Raw genomic sequence first — 15542 nt, forward strand, 5'->3', positions numbered from 1 at the left:
GATCAGTGAGTTGTCTGACATTGGCAGGGCATCCAGATCACAGAACTGGTTTTAGACATTTAGATAGACCTGCCATTTCCTCGCGTCGGGCAGGGAGCTGTGATCTATTCCTGGCTCAAATTGCCTGCAGATGACAAAGGAGCAGGCAGACAGGTGGAGGAACCCGAAAAGGTGCTCCCCTTCTCCATCTCCATCCGCCTGCCTGCCTCCCCCCACCCCAAGCTGAGCAAGCCCCAATTTCTCTCCGGCTCCATCCATCCAGGTCCCCATCTTCACTCCCCTGGAACTCAGTGAGTTTTCTGACATTGGCAGGGCATTCAGATCACAGAACTGGTTTTAGATCTTTTGAGCTGCCAATACATCACGGTGACTGGGGAGCTGTGACCTATTCCTGGCTCAAATTGCCTGCAGATGACAAAGGTGCAGGCAGGCAGGTGGGGGAGCCCAAAAAGGTGCCCCCCTTCTCCATCTCCATCCGCCTGCCTCCCCCCCACCCCCTAGCTGAGCAAGCCCCAATACCTCTCCGGCTCCATCCATCCATGTCCCCATCTCCCCTCCCTTGGAACTCACCAGATCTCTTGGAGGTCCCTGGGAGGGAGCGCTCAGAGGTTGAGAGGAGGGATGCAGGAGACAACCTGACCAGGTCAACCGTCCATCTTCCCCCTTCCATCCTTGCTAGCTTTGCAGGATCCGTCTCTTTCATCCTTCCTGAGGAGTCAAGGAGCCAAAACGAGCTGCAGGGTCCTGGGAGAGAGGAAGAAGTAAAGGGAGCCTCAGAGGCCCTGCAGGGATTCTCCTGCCCTAGATATTCTCCTGCCCCTGGAGAAGCCCAAATGGGGCAGCCCCTTCCCAACAGAAGCCCCATTTCTATACCTCTCGAGTGGTTCCAATAAATCAGGTAGGCTACTTGCGTGGCAATTAAAGACAAAACAAAAGGAGAGAGTAATAGAAAAATGAAAAATAATTGAAGATCCTAAAGAAATATGCAAAGAAAAATTAAATTACTATAGGAAATTTCACAATGAAGAAGAAGACCAAGAGGAAATGGAATGATTCATAGCACAAAATAGACTCCCGACAATAGCAGATTGGAAAATAGAACAACTAAATGTACCAACAGCGATGATGGAGGTGCAGCAACCTCAAAAGCAAAGATAGGAAAGTCCCCAGGTACGGATGGATTATCGGCGGCATTTTATAAGAAGTTAGAAGATAGATTATCAGAACCAATGAAACAGTACTGGACCAAATTTTAAAGGAAGGAAGAATACCAAAATCATGGGAAGAAGCACTTATCACACTGAGACCCAAACAAGGAGCAGATCCAACACTAATCAAAAATTATAGACCTATATCATTGTTCAATCATGATTATAAAATATTTGCCAACATCCTAGCCAACAGATTAAAATAAAGTATTGAATGAAATAAAAAACAGAGATCAGGCTGGCTCCTACCAGGCAGACACATGCACAATAAAATGAGAAACATAATTGATATTTTAGAATATTTAGAAGCACGATCAGATAAAAAAGCCATTTTGATGCTGATAGACATGGAATACAGTGGTACCCCGCAAGACGAATGCCTCGCTAAACGAAAAACCCGCAAGACGAAAGGGTTTTCCGATTTTTAGAGGCTTCGCAAGACGAATTTCCCTATGGGCTTGCTTTGCAAGACGAAAGCCCATAGGGAAATCTCCTGGGACAGCGGGGAAATGCAGCGCACCTTCTCCTCTGTTCCCAGACCTGTCCTGAAGGCTTGTGGTGGGAGGTCCGGGAACAGAGGAGAAGGCGCGCAGCGCTTCTCCTCTGTTCCCGGGGCTTGCGGTGGGAGGAGGGTTTTTCCTCCCCACCGCCAACATTCAGAACAGCATTCTGAATGTTGGCGGTGGGGAGGAAAGCCCTCCTCCCACCGCAAGCCTTCAGGACAGGTCCGGGAACAGAGGGGAAGTCCTGCAGGGCTCCCCAAGCTGTGAATGTCTGCCCCGCGCGAGGGGCAGCAGGCTGCTATCCGCAGCTTGCAGAGCCCTGCGGGGAAGTCCTGCAGGGCTCCCCAAGCTGTGAATGTCTGCCCCGCGCGAGGGGCGCTCTGCTAAAGAGCGCCCCTCGTGCGGGGCAGCAGGCTGCTATCCGCAGCTTGGAGAGCTTTGCGGGGAAGTCCTGCAGGGCTCCCCAAGCTGTGAATGTCTGCCCCGCGCGAGGGGCCCTCTGCTAAAGAGCGCCCCTCGTGCGGGGCAGCAGGCTGCTATCCGCAGCTTGGAGAGCTTTGCGGGGAAGTCCTGCAGGGCTCCCCAAGCTGTGAATGTCTGCCCCGCGCGAGGGGCGCTCTGCTAAAGAGCGCCCCTCGTGCGAGGCAGCAGGCTGCTATCCGCAGCTTGGAGAGCTTTGCGGGGAAGTCCTGCAGGGCTCCCCAAGCTGCAGATGTCTGCCCCGCGCGGGGGGCGCTCTGCTAAAGAGCGCCCCTCGTGCGGGGCAGCAGGCTGCTATCCGCAGCTTGGAGAGCTTTGCGGGGAAGTCCTGCAGGGCTCCCCAAGCTGTGAATGTCTGCCCCGCGCGAGGGGCGCTCTGCTAAAGAGCGCCCCTCGTGCGAGGCAGCAGGATGCTATCCGCAGCTTGGAGAGCTTTGCGGGGAAGTCCTGCAGGGCTCCCCAAGCTGCAGATGTCTGCCCCGCGCGAGGGGCGCTCTGCTAAAGAGCGCCCCTCGTGCGGGGCAGCAGGCTGCTATCCGCAGCTTGGAGAGCTTTGCGGGGAAGTCCTGCAGGGCTCCCCAAGCTGTGAATGTCTGCCCCGCGCGAGGGGCGCTCTGCTAAAGAGCGCCCCTCGTGCGAGGCAGCAGGCTGCTATCCGCAGCTTGGAGAGCTTTGCGGGGAAGTCCTGCAGGGCTCCCCAAGCTGTGAATGTCTGCCCCGCGCGTGGGGCGCTCTGCTAAAGAGCGCCCCTCGTGCGGGGCAGCAGGCTGCTATCCGCAGCTTGGAGATCCCTGCGGGGAAGTCCTGCAGGGCTCCCCAAGCTGTGAATGTCTGCCCCGCGCGAGGGGCGCTCTGCTAAAGAGCGCCCCTCGTGCGGGGCAGCAGGCTGCTATCCGCCGCTTGGAGAGCCCTGCGGGGAACTCCTTCTTCCCCCGCCAGCCTTCAGAAAAGGTCTGGGGACAGACTGTCCCCAGACCTGGTCTGAAGGCGGTTTCCCTAGGAACGCATTAATTGATTTTCAATGCATTCCTATGGGAAACCGTGCATCGCAAGACGAAAAAACCGCAAGACGAAGAGAATTGCGGAACGAATTAATTTCGTCTTGCGAGGCACCACTGTAGGTCTTCAACAACATCTCTTGGAGCTCCATGAAAAAAACTACAGAAAAAACAGGACTCAGAGAAAATATTATTAGGGGTGTTGAGCCAAATTGATGCTAAATAGTGAAATAAGAGAAAAATATAAAGTAAATAAGGGGAACAGGCAAGGCTGCCCCCTTTCGCCTCTACTTTTTATTACGGTACTAGAATTCTTAGCAATGACAACAAGGAGTGACCAGGGCATAAAAGGTCTAACAAGGGGGAAGAAGTCGCACAAGATGAAGGCCTTTGCAGACAATGTAATTCTAACTACTGAAAATCTGGAGGAAATAAGACTAGTATGCGAGAAAAAAATATGTCAACACTGGAAAAAGAAGAACTAAAGAAAATATCAGGATTGGAAATAGTAAATAAAACTACGTATTTCGGAATCTGGCTGACAAATGAAAACACCAACCTATTTAAAAACAATTATATTAAAACCCTGACCAAACTGCGGGAGGCAGTGGAAGACAAGAGTGCCTGGCGTGCTCTGATCCATGGGGTCACAAAGAGTGGGACACGACTAAACGACTAAACAACAACATACTAAAACATGGAAAGAAATCAATTTTGAATCATATAATAAGAAAATTGATATATAGAGTATGGGAAAAACATAAAGTGGTGTTAGAACCTAAAACCCCCTGGTGGATTTCACCTCAAGAAGCAATAACTGGGGGAAAGAAAAATATGGAATTGAATTGGGCCACTTTCACTGCCTTGTTGTGACGAAGGGGTTTGAATAACTCAGAGACGCTATGAGCTAAGCTGTGCAGGGCCACCCAAGACGGACAGGTCATAGTGGAGAGTTTAGACCAAACGTGATCCACCTGGAGCACGAACCGGCCAGCCACTTCAGTAGCCCTGCCAAGAAAACTCCATGGACAAAGACAACAGGCATATAAAAGTGATGATGCTGGAAGATGATCCCCTCGGGTCAGAAGGCGTCTGTCAGGGGTTCAGGAGCAGAGGCGAGGGCAAGGGAGGAAACAGAGAGCGAGGGGGAGGAGTCCGAAGAAAAGATGAGTGATGACGACGACCCGAGATCTCCGAGTCTGTCCAGTGAATCAGAAGATTCACAGAAAGGAGCGCCAGTGGCCAGAGCAAGGGGGGAGCCTAGGGGGACACCCCAGGAAGAAGGGTCCAGAGGGGATTCAGAGGGCAGCAGTTGGAAATCGGGGCCAGCGTCCCCAACAGAGCGCAGTGGAGAGGAAGGGCGCCAGGTATCGAGCTCCGGCGGCTCGCCGCAGGGGGGAGGGCATGAGTCAGGAGTGGCCACACCTCCATCGGGGAGCGAAGAAACGGTCAAGCGGAAAGTGGAAGGTTGGGCGCGCGCGCCAAGTTCAAATGCACAGGAAGGCGGCGCAGTAAGCAGCCCGGAAAGGGAGCCAGGTCCTAAAGCCCGACGCAAGGAGACAGAAGGGTCCGGGGGGTCAGCGTCAGAAGCGTCCCGGAAGGAAGAGACCACGGGGGGCAGAGGGACCCAGAGAAGAACGGTCAGGCGGAAAAGGTGGAGTAAGGCTAGGGTATTAAGTTGGTGTACAGGGGGCGGAGACTCAGACGGAGCTTCGCCGGTCTAGCTTATAAGACGTAGAGCTGCATGCGGCAGCTTGGAAATGGAAACTGTAACTCAATAAAGACTTTTATTAAGTGAACGCTGGCTAGCGTGATCCTCTGTGAGCTGGGATCTGGAAGCAGCTCTGACAGTAAGCTCCGTCTCATCAGTTTTGGCACCTAAAGCCTCGCGGAAAGGGGCGAAGACTGGTGCCTACTCGCGAGCTCACGAACGGCAGACAAGATGACGGCCGAACAACAGATAGCAGATCTCAAAGAAGCAGTGACACGACTGAATGCCGAGGCTCTTGCATCCAGGAAGAGAGAGGGGGAAGCAGCTGCCGCCTACAGGGATCTCCAGATCAGGTTGGACATGCTTACGAAGCAAGGGCAACTGACACCCAAACCGGAGGGGATTGGGTTGGGGAGACGAACAGGCAGTCTGGTCTCTCACTTCGATGGGAATTTGCAACAGTACCCCAACTTTAGAGCAGATGTACAGTGTGCGCTGCAACTGGACAAGGACTTTAGAGATGAGCAAGAGAAGGTGGGGTTTATCATGTCCCATTTGCATGGAGATGCTAAAGCATGGCTGCGCAATTTGTGGAGAGATAAGGATCTGGCGCTCCAAAGTGCGGATGCCTTCATTAAAGCAATGGATGCGTGCTTTTTATCAAGCATAGACGTGGATCTTGCCCGGAAGGAGGTACATGGACTGAAGCAGGGGAGGGCCAGTGTAAGGCAGTACCATGCCCGCTTTTTTGCATTGGTCAGTGCCCTGGAATGGGACAGAGATTCGGCTCCGGTCAGAGACCTGTTTTGGGAAGGCTTGAGCGGCGCAGTTAAAGACGAAATTGCGAGGGGGGAGAGACCCCGGAGCACGCAGGAGATCGTTCAGAGGGCGCTGACGGTTGGGGTACGTCTGGAAGAACGTCCATGGGGCAGGGACGAAGGGCGTGGAGGGCGCGAACCAGCGAGAGGGTTCTCCTTCGTTCCCAGGGAAGCTGCGCGTGCGCAATCCACACCTCCGCCAGGAGGGGGAGCGGAACCTATGGAGGTTGGCGGTGCCAGGGCTCAGTTAGCAACCAGAGCCCTAGCACCGGGAGCAGTCAAAGCGAAGCCTCCTAGAGGGAACCGGAAGTGCTACATCTGCGACAGTCCCCAGCACATGGCGAAAGAGTGTCCCCAGAGGATCCACAAGCACACTGCAGCCTCAGCAATGGTAACTGCAGCAACGCAGCAAGGAGAACCACAGCAGGGAAATGACGATGTCTGGCTGGAGACAGAGGCATTGGGGCCCAGCCAGACGTGTCAGTGAAGCAGTCCCCAGAGATTTTGCAGCCCACAGACCCCCTCCCGCCCAAACCAGTAGTGCGGCTCACCGCATCGCTCCAGCTACCCAATGGACTCACCATGGACGTGCCAATCACCGTTGACTCAGGAAGCAATGCGGACTTTATAGGGCACGACTTTGTCGATCGGCACGCTATACAGTTGCTGCCTGCCACGCTGCCCCTGCAGGTCGTCACGGTGGATGGCAGGGAGCTGCTCGGGGGGCAGGTGGTGAAGCAAACGCCTCCAATGGTGATGCGACTTGGAAATCACAGGGAAGTCATCAGTTTTAATGTCACCCAACTATCGGACACGCCTATTGTATTGGGCATGAGTTGGCTGGACAGGCACAGCCCGACGCTGGCTTGGTACCAGAGGCAGCTGATCTTCGGCTCTTCCTATTGTGCTGAACACTGCATCCTGCCCCGGCAGGAAGGAGAGGAAGAGGAGTCACAGCTGCAGCTGGGGACGCTGCAAGCAGTCCCCCACAAGTACGCAGAATTTCTGGAGGTTTTCTGCGAGAAGGAGGCGGACAAGCTACCCCCCCACAGACCATATGACTGCAAGATTGACCTCCTGCCAGGGGCGGCGTTGCCAAAAGGGAAGCTGTATTCCATGTCTGAGGACGAACTACAGGAACTCAAAGAGTTCATAGATCACAATTTGGAGCGCGGTTTCATCCGAGAGTCCAAGGCAGTGGGGGGCAGTCCTGTATTCTTTGTCAAGAAGAAAGACACGCCCCCAAAAAGGCTCGTAGTGGACTATCGGACCTTAAACGCGATTACCAAGCCATCGGATTTCCCCATGCCCAGGATCGACGACCTCCTCGCAACGGTGCGCAAAGGCCGCGTCTTCACCAAGTTGGACCTGCGAGGGGCGTACAACCTCATTCGCATGCGGGAAGGCGATGAGTGGAAGACGGCCATGTTCACGCCCCTGGGCACCTACGAATACAGAGTTATGCCATTTGGATTACAAAATGGCTCCCACTGTTTTCAAGCTTTCATGCATCACGTGTTAGCGGGGCTCCTCTACAAGAAGTGTGTCTGTTTCCTGGATGACATCCTGATATTTTCTGAATTGCAGCAGGATCACGACAGAGACGTCAAGGAAGTGCTGAGCAGACTGCAGCAGCATAGGCTCTACGCCAAGCTGGAAAAGTGCCAGTTCGACGTGTCGGAGGTGGATTTCCTGGGCTACAGGTTGTCAGACAAGGGGCTCGCCATGGATAGCGCCAAGGTTCACGCTGTGCTGGATTGGAAAAGCCCGCGCAACCGGAAGGAGGTCCAGCGGTTTGTCGGCTTTGCTAACTTCTATCGCAAGTTTATCAAGGGGTTTGCGATGCAGACGGCGGCCATCACAGACACGCTCAGCTCCAAGAAGAAGAAGTTCATCTGGACGGAGCAGGCGGAGCAGTCCTTTCAGGCCCTCAAGCGTCTCTTCGCGCCAGAGGAGCAGCTACTACACGTCAACCCCAGCAGACCGATGAGGGTGGAGACGGACGCTTCGGACAGAGCCGTGGGAGCAGTTCTGTTGCAGCAAGACCCGCAGGGAGCTTGGAGGCCGGGAGCGTTCTACTCCAGGAAGCTCACCAAGTCGGAACAGAACTACACCATCTGGGACAGGGAGTTGTTGGCCATTCATGCAGCATTCAAGGCGTGGAGGCACTTCCTGATCGGAGCCAAGCACACAGTGCAGGTCTGCACGGACCACAAGAATCTGGAGCACTGGCGCACGGCGCGGTTCCTGAACCAGAGGCAGATACGTTGGGCAGAGTTCTTTGCGGACTTCGACTTCCGTATAGAGTATGTCGCGGGAGACACCAATGTCATGGCGGATGCCCTATCCCGTAAACCGCAATACCTCAAGGAGGCGACGCCAGCGGCGGCCATGCACATCTTCGCACCGACAGCGTGGGCGTGCGCTTCGGCGACTGTTGACCTGGATGCGGTATGGCGAGCGTTGCAGGACGACTCCTTCGCGCAAGCAAAGATGGCAGAGGTGCACAAGGGCACGGCGACGACCGGCGAGTTTCAGATGCGAGATGGATTACTCATTCGTAAAGGGGCCATCTACGTGCCGGGAGACGAACTTCGCGCCAAGGTACTGCAGCAGTTGCACGACGCGCCCACTGCCGGGCGCTTCGGCAAGGAGAAGACGATGGAATTAGTCGCTAGAGACTTCTGGTGGCCCAGAATGAGAGGGGAAGTCGCGGACTACGTGGCGAGGTGCGACACCTGCCAGAGGGCCAAACCAGTACACAGACCGCCGGCGGGACTGCTGGAACCACTGCAAACCCCGTTCGAACCATGGGAGAGAGTGGCCCTGGACTTTGTCACGGATCTACCCAGCTCGAGGGGCAAGACAGCAGTGCTAGTGGTGGTGGACTTGTTCACCAAGATGGCACATTTCATTCCGTGTGCGAAGGTGGCCACGGCGGAACAAACCGCCAAACTGTTCATAGATCACGTGTTCAAGGTTCACGGTCTGCCGCGGTCTATACTGTCCGACCGGGGGCGACAGTTCATCTCGAACTTCTGGCAGAAGCTGATGGGCTTCCTGAACGTCAAGATCAACCTGGCGTCGGCAAGACATCCGCAGACCAACGGGCAAGCGGAGCGGGTCAATGCCATCATGCAGCAGTACCTGAGATGTTATGCGAATCAACAGCCTGCAACGTGGGTGGATTACCTGCCCCTCGCCGAGTTCGCCTACAACAACACGAAGCACGTGTCCACGGAGGTGGCGCCGTTCTTCGCCAACAACGGAAGGCACCCCAGAGCCTTCCCGGGACTGGAAAGAATGGGGGAGGGGGAGCCGCAGACAGCGGACGCGTTCGCGTCGGAGTTGCAGGAGGTCCACGATCAGCTCCGGCGGCACCTGGAGCTGGCTAAGCACGCATACAAGGTGCAAGCGGACAAACACAGGAGGGTTGGCGAAGAGATCCAAGTGGGAGACTGGGTCTGGTTGGCAGCCCACGCAGTGCCGGCCAGATCGTTAGCGAAAAAGAAGCTAGGGCATAAACAACTAGGGCCCTACCAAGTCGAAGCGCAGGTCAACCCGGTGGCCTTCAGGCTGACACTTCCGGAGGGATCCAGGATGCATCCGGTGTTCCACAGATCGGTGCTCACTCCCTACAAGACACCTCACAGATTTCAGGAACCAGGAACGGCACCGAGTCCGCTCCGGGAGGGGACCGAGCAAGGGGGAGTGCCACAGGAGGAGCCCATCAACGAGGTCACAGAGATTTTGGACTCTAGATGGGGGGAAGAGGGAGTAGAATACCTTCTCGCCAGGGAGGGCACCCCGGCCAGTGCCAATTGCTGGGTGCAAGGCTACGCTTTGGAAGACCCTCTGCTCAAGGACGAATTTCATGCCCTCTTCCCACACAGGCCCATGCCAGCAGACTTTTTCGACGACTGGCTTTTCACACCGACGCTTTCAGCCAGCACGTTCCACGGGTTTGACTCGGACGTGGAACATTCACTGGGCACACACTCCCCGGAAGAATCACCCTCGGGATCGGCCTCGGATGCCTCGTATTGGTGGGACGATAGACCAGAGGAACAGTGGCGCAGGAAGTGGCTGGAGGTTCCAGGTCGAGCGACGGACCCGGGAGCGACTGAGGCGGAGACTGACGTGGACGTGTACGGGGAGGATCTTGGGTTCGAGCACAGAGGCACAGAGATGGAAGCGGAGGTGACCGTCGGCGACGAGCGCAGGGAGGAAGAACCGGAAGTCTTCAGTTGGAGGCCCGCCACGGGAAGAGAACTGTATCCGGCATTCGCCCCCATGACAATGGAGCACCCAGCACCCACACCTGAAGGAGGGGAGGGGGGTAGGGGGGGCTTCGAGGGGGGGATGGATGTCAGGGGTTCAGGAGCAGAGGCGAGGGCAAGGGAGGAAACAGAGAGCGAGGGGGAGGAGTCCGAAGAAAAGATGAGTGATGACGACGACCCGAGATCTCCGAGTCTTTCCAGTGAATCAGAAGATTCACAGAAAGGAGCGCCAGTGGCCAGAGCAAGGGGGGAGCCTAGGGGGACACCCCAGGAAGAAGGGTCCAGAGGGGATTCAGAGGGCAGCAGTTGGTAATCGGGGCCAGCGTCCCCAACAGAGCGCAGTGGAGAGGAAGGGCGCCAGGTATCGAGCTCCGGCGGCTCGCCGCAGGGGGGAGGGCATGAGTCAGGAGTGGCCACACCTCCATCGGGGAGCGAAGAAACGGTCAAGCGGAAAGTGGAAGGTTGGGCGCGCGCGCCAAGTTCAAATGCACAGGAAGGCGGCGCAGTAAGCAGCCCGGAAAGGGAGCCAGGTCCTAAAGCCCGACGCAAGGAGACAGGAGGGTCCGGGGGGTCAGCGTCAGAAGAGTCCAGGAAGGAAGAGACCACGGGGGGCAGAGGGACCCAGAGAAGAACGGTCAGGCGGAAAAGGTGGAGTAAGGCTAGGGTATTAAGTTGGTGTACAGGGGGCGGAGACTCAGACGGAGCTTCGCCGGTCTAGCTTATAAGACGTAGAGCTGCATGCGGCAGCTTGGAAATGGAAACTGTAACTCAATAAAGACTTTTATTAAGTGAACGCTGGCTAGCGTGATCCTCTGTGAGCTAGGATCTGGGAGCAGCTCTGACAGCGTCCAACATGCTACTGAGGAAGAGAGGAGGACAAGGACAAGTAGATTCAGAGCTGATGAAACGGCTGGGCCAAAGCCGAAAGGTAAGCTCGATGTGGTCAAAATGAGATGGCAAGAATAAATATTGACATCCTGGGCATCAGTGAACTAAAATGGACAGGGATGGGCGAATTCAGTTCAGATGACCATCATAACTACTACTGTGGGCAAGAATCCCGTAAAAGAAATGGAGTGGCCCTCATAATCAACAAAAGAGTGGCGAAAGCTGTACTGGGATGAAATCTCAAAAATGATAGAATGATCTTGATACGAATCCAAGGCAGACCTACAAGAAATAGAATACAGATTTCCAAAGAATAGCAAGGAGAGACAAGAGGGCCTTCTTAAACGAGCAATGCAAAGAAATAGAGGAAAACAATAGAATGGGAGAAAACCAGAGATCTGTTCAAGAAAATTGGAGATATGAAAGGAACTTTTTGTACAAAGATTACCATAATAAAGGACCAAAGTGGTAAGGACCTAACAGAAGCAGAAGACATCAAGAAGAGGGGGCAAGAATACACAGAGGAATTATACCAGAAAGATATGGATGTCTCGTACACCCCAGGTAGTGTGGTTGCTGACCTTGAGCCAGACATCCTGGAGAGTGAAATCAAAAGGGCCTTAAAAAGCACTGCAAATAACAAGGCCAGTGGAAGTGATGATATTCCAGCTGAACTATTTAACATTTTAAAAGATGATGCTGTTAAGGTGCTACACTCAATATGCCAGCAAGTTTGGAAAACTCCGCAGTGGCCAGAGGATTGGAGAAGATCAGTCTACATCCCAATCCCAAAGAAGGGCAGTGCCAAAGAATGCTCCAACTACCGCACAATTGCACTCATTTCACACGCTAGCAAGGTTATGCTTAAAATTCTACAAGGCATGCTTAAGCAGTATGTGGACCGAGAACTCCCAGAAGTGCAAGCTGGATTTAGAAGAGGCAGAGGAACCAGAGACCCACTTGCAAACATGCGCTGGATTATGGAGAAAGCTAGAGAGTTCCAGAAAGACATCTACTTCTGCTTCATTGACTATGCAAAAGCCTTTGACTGTGTTGACCACAGCAAACTATGGCAAGTTCTTAAAGAGATGGGAGTGCCTGATCACCTCATCTGTCTTCTGAGAAATCTCTATGTGGGACAAGAAGCTACAGTTAGAACTGGATATGGAACAATTGATTGGTTCAAAATTGGGAAAGGAATACGGCAAGGCTGTATATTGTCTCCCTGCTTATTTAACTTATACGCAGATGAGATCATCATGCGAAAAGCTGGGCTGGATGAATCCCTAGCCGGAATTAAGGTTGCCGGAAGAAATATCAACAACCTCAGATATGCAGATAACACAGCTTTGATGGCAGAAAGTGAGGAGGAATTAAAGAACCTTCTATTGAGGGTGAAAGAGGAGAGCACAAAATATGGTCTGAAGCTCAACATCAAAAAAACAAAAATCATGGCCACTGGACCTCCTGGCAAATAGAAGGGGAAGAAATGGAGGCAGTGAGAGATTTTACCTTCTTGGGCTCCATGATCACTGTAGATGGTGACAGCAGTCACAAAATTAAAAGACGCCTGCTTCTTGGGAGAAAAGCAATGACAAACCTAGACAGCATCTTAAAAAGTAGAGACATCACCTTGCCATGAAAAGTCCGTATAATTAAAGCTATGGTTTTCCCAGTAGTGATGTATGGAAGTGAGAGCTGGACCATCAAGAAGGCTGATCGCCGAAGAATGGATGCTTTCAAATTCTGGTGCTGGAGGAGACTCTTGGGAGTCCCATGGACTGCAAGAAGATCAAACCTCTCCATTCTGAAGGAAATCAGCCCTGAGTGGTCACTGGAAGGACAGATCCTGAAGCTGAGGCTCCAAGACTTTGGCCACTTCATGAGAAGAGAAGACTCCCTGGAAAAGACCCTGATGTTGGGAAAGATGGAGGGCACAAGGAGAAGGGGACGACAGAGGACGAGATGGTGGGACAGTGTTCTTGAAGCTACAAACATGAGTCTGACCAAACTGCGGGAGGAAATAAAACACCACCTAACAGGGTGGATCCAGTATCACCAAATAAATGAGGTCTTCAAAGCTGACAAGAAAAAGGGTTTTGCAATTTCAGTATTGGATAAAGAATTATTACAAAACAAAATAAACATAATTTCTAAAATGTATGGAATCTTAGTGGAGTGGAAGGATATGGATGAACAGGTAAAGGCGGTAATGATCAAATTGGCTATGGATTTAGGGAAACCTATTCAATTAACATCATGGGAAAAATTATGGAAGGAGAGTTGGAATTTTACGGCTTGTGAGGCAGTAACAGAAAATTTGATAAAGATGTTTTATAGATGGTATTTAACACCAACCAAGATATGTAAAATGTATAAAAGAAAATCAAAATTACGTTGGAGGTGTAAGCAAGTAGAGGGGACACTTCTGCATATGGGGTGGCCATGTGATAAAATCAAGGGCTTCTGGGATACGGTGTATGAAGAACTAAAGAAAACATTTGATCAAAATTTTACCCCCCAAAACAGAAGCCTTTTTATTGGGAATATTGGATGTAGATATACCAAAACAAACAAAAAAAAAGAAATATTTATTTACGCCACAGTGGCAGCAAGAACATTAATTGCCAAAAACTGGGGGAAATGAAATTATTCCGACAAAAAAAGCTCTCTTTGGAGGAGGGTCCCTGGCACTCGGGGAGAGACCACAAATTTTGTAACTACTCCGGGTCAACGCTATCTCTCCCCTTAATTCTTCATGAAGTTTCTAATACCAGTTATACCATTTGCCTTATACCATTTTCTAAAATTCTCTGATTATCCCTGCTGTGTTTTATTTAATGGAAATTGAGACTGGTTTCCTAGGTGAAGCTTTTTCCACATTCTAAACAGTCCCTTGCAGGAAATATTTCATGGAAAATTAGATTCACCACCTGAATGAAGCTCTTTCTACATTCCAAGCACTGATCTGGTTTCTGACCTGCATGAAGCTTTTTCCAAACACTCCCCTGTATGAAGTATCTCATGGGAATTGTGGGTGGAGCTGCGAAGGAAGCTTTCCCCACATTTCAAGCACTAATTTCTTCCCCCGTTAGTTCTTTCATGTGAAGTGAGGCTCTCCTTCTGAAGGAAGAGCTTTCCTTGATGGGAAGTGGACTGGGAGCTCTGACTAAAGTTCTCTCCACACTCTGAATATTTATATGGTTTCTCCATTGTGAGGATTTTCTTATTGTCTCCCTTCTTCTTCCTTTCCAATTCACCACCTACCACCTACAACCCATGGCAGTATTATTAATTAATTATTATAATAGCCTCAGGAATAGATATGAGTCTGAAATGACTGAAGAATGCAAATGAATGTTTGTGAAAGAGGAAGAAGGGAAGGGAGTTACTGCCTTTTTTGGCTGGTATTAGCTAACTTATTTATGGGACCCAGAGATTCGAAAAGCCTGGCTCGTTCCAGGGATGGATTTAATTTGGCTCAGTCGTGGAATCCGCTCCATCTCCAAGCTCAGTCATTTGTTTGCTCAACCAAAAACAGAGAGATGCCGAAAGGGAAACAGAAAATTAGACAGGATGTACCTCCGCATCCCTGAGATCTCTGAAGCCTACATGGAAGAAGGCCTGGGCGGCTCAGAGCAGCCTCATCCTGGTTGGAAAAGGCAGGACTGGTGGAAGAATATTCCCAGGCAGAACAGGAGATGCATCTCCTATGGAGAGTTGTGGGTGTGTTAACATTTCAGATGCTGCAGGTGGCGCTATGGGGCTCCCTCAAAATAGAGGAGGTTTGTCCTTCAGAGATCTGTATGGAATTTCAAAACTGATCTTATGATCCAGCAGGGAGCCTTACCAGAGAGGCCACGATCCCAGGATTCTCCTCCTTGACTTCCTTCTGCAGAGCTCTCTGGTCAGGATCCAGCAAAGCCCAGTCCTCCTCTGTGAAAGGAACAGCTACGTCTTCAAAGCACACTGGACCCTAAGAGAAACAGGGAGAAGAAAGATGATCTTCTACACATTGCTCTCTTCTTTTCTGTAACAATTTTGTTGTGTATTTTAATGATGGGTATTAATCTTTGTGTAAGTGGCGCAACTCCATAAAACAATAATTTTATTATCTATGCGGCACTCATCTTCAAGTAAATCTTTGCAAGCATTCCCATTTTCCAGATGGAAGGAAGGACCTCCTCTCCCTTCATCTGGTGGGGTGGACCCTCCCCCTGCCCTCAAGCCAACTTCAAGGGGCACCAGGAGGGGGAGGGGAGGGAATGGTTGGTTGGTTGGCATCCGTCTGTCTTAGGGGACAATGGAAGAGTGTGTCTTTGGGAGTGAGATCCAGTTGTTGGAAGGTAACAGCGCCAGCCGTGGGTGTGGAGAGCGACAGGGGAGAGACATAAACAACTACCTGACATTCAGAAGACATCTTAAGGCAGCCCTGCTCAGGGAAGTTTTTAATGTATGACATATTAGTGTCTTTTTTGTTTTTGTGGAAGCCGCCCAGAGTGGCTGGGGAAACTCAGCCAGATGGGTGGGGTACAAATAATAAATTATTATTATTATTAATAGTAATGTTATGTTGGATAATATTGTTGCATCTGGGACAGAGAAAGTGGTCTGCAGATGCAGAGGGGCTTTTCTTCTCCCTGTCCCCCCCCCCAT

General features: G+C 51.9%; 2 protein-coding genes across 2 annotated transcripts in view; one reads left to right on the forward strand and one right to left on the reverse strand.

Moving 5' to 3' along the window:
* The window catches only part of LOC310702297 (uncharacterized protein), a 636573-nt gene that overhangs the window by 196397 nt on the left and 424634 nt on the right, over window positions 1-15542 (forward strand). The gene's annotated exons all lie outside the window — the stretch shown is intronic.
* Window positions 1-15542, reverse strand: part of LOC310702286 (uncharacterized protein) — a 176427-nt gene that overhangs the window by 74751 nt on the left and 86134 nt on the right. The window contains exon 4 of the mRNA XM_083493683.1: window positions 571-744. Coding sequence (XP_083349809.1) covers window positions 571-744 — 174 coding nt within the window. The remainder of the gene's footprint in view (window positions 1-570; window positions 745-15542) is intronic.

This window comes from Podarcis liolepis (assembly GCF_965112155.1).
Source record: "Podarcis liolepis genome assembly, chromosome: 2".
Taxonomy (NCBI): Eukaryota; Metazoa; Chordata; class Lepidosauria; order Squamata; family Lacertidae; genus Podarcis; species Podarcis liolepis.